The sequence below is a fragment of the Bison bison genome, unplaced genomic scaffold, assembly GCF_000754665.1.
Source record: "Bison bison bison isolate TAMUID 2011002044 unplaced genomic scaffold, Bison_UMD1.0 scf7180017864527, whole genome shotgun sequence".
NCBI lineage: Eukaryota > Metazoa > Chordata > Mammalia > Artiodactyla > Bovidae > Bison > Bison bison.
In genome coordinates, this window is record NW_011495078.1 from 720,899 (window position 1) to 727,259 (window position 6,361).

Genomic DNA, 6,361 nt, shown 5'->3' on the forward strand with positions numbered 1-6,361 from the left:
CTCACCCCAGACCCAAAGGCAGCCACTAGGGGCCAGTCCCTCCCAGGCTCCTGCCCCAACTCAGGACACACACTTGCCCTGTAAGCCCTGCTTCAGGCTGCAGCGACAGGTGCAAAACCCCCAGAGCATCACAAACGTCACCCCGACAAAGACAGGGGTGTCACGGTGGGCGACACCGCGCTCGTTCAACACTGAAGACCTGAGTGCAGGAAAGGGTGAATCTCAGCACTCTGGGGCCAGAGGACACCTGCGTCTCCCCAGTGTTCACGGCCTGGATGAGGACGCCAGTGACTAAGACGGCCAAGCCAGGGACACGTGGGGGCCAGACGCTGGCCCCCTCGCTCCCACCCTCAAGGCAACACCATCTGCTGTGAACGTCTGTAAACTGAACACACGTGAAAACCCAGGGACCTGGGAGCTGCCCTTCCTGCAGCCAGCGGCGTCCATCACCACCCCATCCTGTCCCCATCAGCTTTTTCCTCCTACGTGATGTGTCTGTTCAAACACAGACTGGTTTTCATTAATTTACTTCTAATCTAACTCCGTTTCCATTCTGGAATACGCCAGCTTTCCAAGTAATCATTCTAGAAGCCAAGCCACTTAGGGGAACTGCAGCTTCCACTAATTTAATGCTTATCGATACACATAGCCCTAAGCGTGCCTATTAATCTTTCAGGTATTTTCATCTCACAGTGACAGAGCAGTTAAGTCAAAATCTGCCACTCATTTAGGAATTAGAACCAGGAACTTCCCCTAGAGTAACATGCTGAATTTTCAATCCCTATGGTATTTTAGCCTCTGGCAGAGTTGGACCCTCCTAGTGGGACCCATAAGTTAGTAAGTCTGAACGTATCCCTTCTAAGACCTGGTCTGGAATTAGACACATAAAAGCTAATTCCACTTATTCGTTGTATTTTCACTTAAAAAAAATTTATCTTTTGAAATTTATGTTCCAAATATAACATCAAACTATAACATCATATTCTACTCTGCTGGGCAAGCCACGAACGTGGACGCTGAGCACAGAGCGTGTTAGGCTGGGGGGGGGACACCACCACAAGCACATGAGTGGACTCACCTTTCTTAGCTTCTCTGGGGAAAATTCTAAGCCAACGAGGAACAGAGTAAAGAACACACCAAATTCTCCTAACGTCTCCACCTGCACAATCGACTGAAAAACAAGAGAGTTTAAAACCATGTAATTCAACGCATTTAAGATATTCACAGAATCATCCTAACTCAGTGGGACTACCCCAAAAGCCTAGTAAAGAAAAAAAAAAGAAAAACGAGCGATCTGGACTTCCTCTACATCTGAGATCTGGGCTTCCTGAGTGTGGTGCTTTTCTTCCTTTTTTCTCGATCAGCTGGAGGAATATTTTTATTTATTTTCTAGGAACCAGCTCACAAATTCATGTGTTTTCAAGCTCATTAACTGCCACTACATTTCTATTACTTCCTCCCACTGGCTTCCTGTGGGGACAGGGAGGCACTAACGCTGAGGTTGAAGCTTAACTGATAAGAGTCTCACGTTCCCTGGGTCTGGTGAGAGGGAGTGTGGAATCCTCCTGGGCCACGGCGGGCACCCCCACAGGCCCTAACAGACGGAAGCGTTCACCCCGTGTCCCTGCTCTACAGGAGAGAACGCTGCTTGTGTATTTGGTGCTATGCACATTGTTTACATTTGAGGTTTTCGTGGCGGCCACCAACTGGTCAGTTTTTCCAGTGTTTCCTGAACACGTGAAACTAGAGTCCAGGTGTTCGTGCGACAGCTGCTGCCCTGGCCCCACCGGGCACGTCCATGGTCCACAGGCCGTGAACAGCAGCAACCCGGCCGCTTCTGCCAGCATCTTCCTCCTTTCACTCTCAACCTTCAGTCATTTTATTTTGAGTCGACGTTGTTTACGCTTTTTCCCGACACCATCTACGAACCTGCGTCTTTTCATAGCGAAGTTTATTCCACGTATATTTGTTATAAGACATGTTTGCTCTTGCTTCTCTTATGTCTTCTGCTTTTCACACTTCTTTACTGCTACTATTTTTCCGCTTTTGAAAACTGGGCTCCAACCTGACTTTAAAGTAACATACTTAAACCTACACTTCTTGACTTAGAAACTGAAAGTCTATTAACTCCCTATCAGGAAAGATAAATACTGGGGTACAGTTAAGTACAATTACACTTTCTCCATTACCCACTCCCACTTTTGGCTAGTATGATCTTGGATTTTTATCTTGGTATCTTTATCTATTATAATTATATTATTTTTCCATGGTATAGGTAATTTATCAAGAACAATTTTCATAGTACCCAGTTGGATCTGATAGCCTTAATTCTTTGCTATTAAGAGAAAACGGAAAGGAAAATACGTCTGTGTCTCTACTGTTGGCAAGAGGGAGAAACAGGGCAGGAGGGGATTTTCCACCGACAGCCTTTATGCCGTCTCATCACACGAAAACTGCCACTTAAAAGCCAAGTCATGAATGAAACCAGGCTCCCAGGCGGCGGCCACGTACGTCTCCCCGCCGAGTCTGGGCTCTCGGCCGGCAGCACGGCCCTTCTCACCCAGCAGCCTGTCCACGGTCAGGACTGCTCAGCGTGAAGGCCTCCCACCTGGCCTGTGCGGTCTGCGGGGAGCCTGGGCTGAGGCGGGCAAGGCCGCAGGGCAGTGTCAGGCAGGGTGGGGACGGACGTGCCCTCCCACGCCCTGCGTTAGGGGTCCCGCGGCAGGGGACCAGGATGCTGCTTCCTGGCTTTCTCTTTCCCTCGTGTCCACACTGTGCTTTCCTGAGAGAACACAAGGCCGGGGACTCTCTCCTCACTGCCAGAAGAGCCGCTCGTCGGCAAGCGGCCTCCACAGGAGCTGGCTGGGTCGCCCTATATGCCCCTGGCCGCACGACACCACGGCCTCATCACTGCTCAGCTCTCAGCCTCTCAGCGTGCAGAGTACTTAATCCAGCACTGCAGAGTACTTAATCCAGCACTGAGGAGTACTTAATCCAGCACATCCAGCTCCTTCAGCGTCTGAGTAACCCAGTCCGCTGTAGTACTGCACGGAGAATCTCTAAAACAAGTATCATCTTACAGACGTGAACAGGGTCATCTTCTCTGGGCAACACGCTCACTCATTAACGAACACAATGATGTTCCTATACTTTAGAGATTTCCTACTAAATTCTAAAGGACATCTCTGATGAGCTTTATAAGAAACGGCCACCTTCCTCGATTTAAGCTCAGCAGGTCCTGCACAGCAGATTCTGTTCTGACCTTGATGCTGTTGAGTCCGGAGGGCCCCAGCAGCACGCCGCAGATGATGTAGCCGAACATGGTGGGCAGTCCGATGGTGGTGCAGAGCCAGCCACAAGGCAGGGAGAGCATCACGATGCTGACGAGGTCCTGCACGAGGGCGAGACGCCGGTCAGCGGGGGAAAGGGGGCCGCCAGCCATGGGGGACAGCGCCCTGCCTTCCCTGAAGGGGAGACGGAGGCAAGGAGGTGGGGCGTGGTTCGCGGCGCCTCCAAGCATCCGGGGAGGAGCTGCGGCTCGCTCCCGGGGGGTTCTAACAACTACAGAACCAGAACACATGAATCCCATCACGGGGCAGGGGTGGGGGGCCCTGCTACCTTTATGAGGTGGTGGTCAGCCCGTGGGATGGTGGCATCCCGGGGACGCGTCAGGATGTACTGGTTGTTCTGGGAGTCGATGAGCATGCTCAGGCCCAGGTCCTCCTCCACCTCCCGCCTGCTGAGGTTCTGTTGAGGGTCAGCCTCCTCCTCCTCTACCCGCAGGACCGCCTCAAAATTGACCCCTCTGACCTTCAGGAAGGAACGATGTCACGTCACTGAGACCAGCCAGACGCGTTCAAATTCACGTATCCCACAGAGAGAGACAGGAACGCCTCCAGGATTCTGTCAGGCAGGAGGCAGATGGGCCACGAGGGGCAGGGGTGCGGGGGTGCAACGATGGCCAGACAGGGGGACCAGTGCACATCTGCGGGGCCACACAAGGCCCTTTCCGGGGCGCAGTGTTGCCCTTCTGCCTGTGTTTCCAGCCTGTGCCAACACACACGTGTGAGCCGGCGCAGCCGCACACCCCTGCAGGGAGCGCGGCAGCCACTCACCGACTTATTGTCATCGAAGGCGTGCTCCTCGATCTCCAGCTCCAGACGGTCGGCTGCCCTCCGCACGTCCTCAAGGATCTCGTCCAGCAGGGACAGGCTCTGGTTTCGATGCTGCGTGTGTTTAAGGGCTTCAACTTGATGTTTTTCTGCTGCCAGAAGTTCCACATATTCTGTCTCCTCCTGTTCATGAGTGGGAAATGAAGAGTGATGCTTATTAAGAAGGGAACCTGCCCGCACACGCGCCAGGAGCGAGCTCAGAGGTTCCCGGTCGCACACAGCAGGGAAGCACACAGGCAGGCAGGTCCGGGTCTGTGTCTCATAACAGACCGGCCACACCCGGGAGCTACACACCCCATCACCTTACTGCTGGCAGAAATACCCACTTGGGTGAAAAAAAGCTTAATCATTTGTATCCTCTCACTTTTAAAGCTTGTAATAATATAGCCTTTCCAGCAAGATCAATAATGATACTTTGTATATTTAAAGTGTCTGCCACATAATAGATGGCGTAAACGATAGCTTTAAAATGTTATATAAATATTACATCTGATACAATAGTTTTTTTTAATTTTAAAAGTTTCCTTTATCAAAGTCCTTAATTCAAGTGTATACATTTGTTTAAAGCTACCTTAACACTTTAGTTTTCAGAGTGTGGGCCTTGAAGAAAATCAGCTTTTGCGCTAAAAGTTCTCATCAGAGACTCGAAACACGGCAGCAGCACAGGGGGCCTGCCTCCACGTGGGGTCACTGCAGAGCGCAAGCCGCTCTTCTCAGGACACAGGGATTTCCCACGGCAGGCGCGTGAGAGACCCAGCGAGCTCAGGTGTGGCCCTGCGCAGCGCACTGGGCCGGATCACAGCCCTGGGCGCGCCCGCCCCAGCCCTGGACCTGCCTTGATGGCCGCCTCCCGCAGGGCCTCCAGGCGCTGCCGGCTGCTCTCCTTCATGTTGGCCACGTCCCTGTAGTCACCCTGGAGCGCTCTCTGGAGGCCATGCACGGCCTGGAAGACCGAGTTCTCGCTTTCATTCAGCTCTTTCTGGAAAATCTCAAGCGTGTGCACCCGGAACAGCTTCTCTTGGTCTGAGAGGCTGGCGTCCCTCTCCACCGCTCTGATCGCGTCCTCCAGCTTGTTCAATACCGCAGCCTTCTGGCGCAGGAGCCCGGAGAGCCTCCTGCAGCCATCCAGGACCCATGGCCTCCTCTGCGGGACGGCCGCCCCCCGGCCACGGGGCAGCTCGACAGCGGGCCCCGCCACGCCCTCCTGCTCTGCGCCGCTCACCAGCAGCTGCAGGAATGGAAGCCACATCCAGAAGTGGCTCCTCCCCGGCACCTTCATGATCTAGCCTCAGGGACAGGGCCGGGCTGCCCAAGGACTCTGGCTATGATGAGCGGGCATTTCAGATACACGTGTTCAGCTGAAGAAGAGACGAACTGTCACATATAGTTGAAGGATGATTCATTGCTATTGAGATTAAAGTATTACATAATTACTAAAAGCTATCACTTTTCTGAGGAAAATGTTATTTTTCCTAGATGAATAGAAACACCTGAGTTATTTAAGGCATCTAGATTACAGTCAATACTGAATGTAGAGTACGGTGCCTGGAAGGTTACACCTGAATTTAAAGGCAATTTTTTAAGGGAAATTCAGCCTCATGTATGTACCACATCTACCATGTGCAAACAACACACACCAATCCCATTCAAGGCCCGGGGACGCTACCCGCTTCCCCATCACAGACGAGGGGCTGGGAACCAGCTCCAGGGGCCAGAGGCGGAGCTCAAGTGTCACGAGACGGCTTGGGCCACCATCCACTTCCCTGAGCCACCTGGACCTCGGTCCAATTTCCAGCACGAGTCTACAGGTGCAAGCTAACAAAATGTCAAGGACAGAAAAGAAACAGTCATAAACCACAGCCACACTGGAGCGTTTTCCCTGCCGCAGACCAGGCCCCTCCACTTCCTCTCTCAGGGGGGCCTCAGGCAGAAGCCTGGAACACCCCGCCTGTGGGGCAAGGGGCTGGATGGGGCCCAGGTGTCAGCACCGCCCGTGGGGTGAGGGGCTTGGGGCCCAGGTCTCAGCGCCACCTGTTGGGTGAGGGGCTGGATGGGGCCCAGGTCTCAGCACTGCCTGTGGGACACATGGGGCTGGACGGGGCCTGGGTCTCAGTGCCGCCTGTGGGGTGAGGGGCTTGGGGCCCAGGTCTCAGCGCCACCTGTTGGGTGAGGGGCTGGATGGGGCCCAG

General features: G+C 53.4%; 1 protein-coding gene across 2 annotated transcripts in view; it reads right to left on the reverse strand.

Moving 5' to 3' along the window:
* TMCO3 (transmembrane and coiled-coil domains 3) overlaps positions 1-6,361 on the reverse strand; it is an 18,479-nt gene that overhangs the window by 9,815 nt on the left and 2,303 nt on the right. The window contains exons 2-6 of one of the 2 annotated variants that reach the window (XM_010831440.1): positions 5,008-5,530; positions 4,116-4,295; positions 3,619-3,810; positions 3,263-3,391; positions 1,079-1,171 (exon numbers count right to left, since the gene is read on the reverse strand). In XM_010831440.1, the coding sequence (XP_010829742.1) occupies positions 1,079-1,171; positions 3,263-3,391; positions 3,619-3,810; positions 4,116-4,295; positions 5,008-5,451 (1,038 nt within the window). In that variant the 5' untranslated portion in view covers positions 5,452-5,530. Of the gene's footprint in view, positions 1-1,078; positions 1,172-3,262; positions 3,392-3,618; positions 3,811-4,115; positions 4,296-5,007; positions 5,578-6,361 lie in introns of both variants that reach the window. The other variant, XM_010831439.1, reaches the window with a different exon arrangement.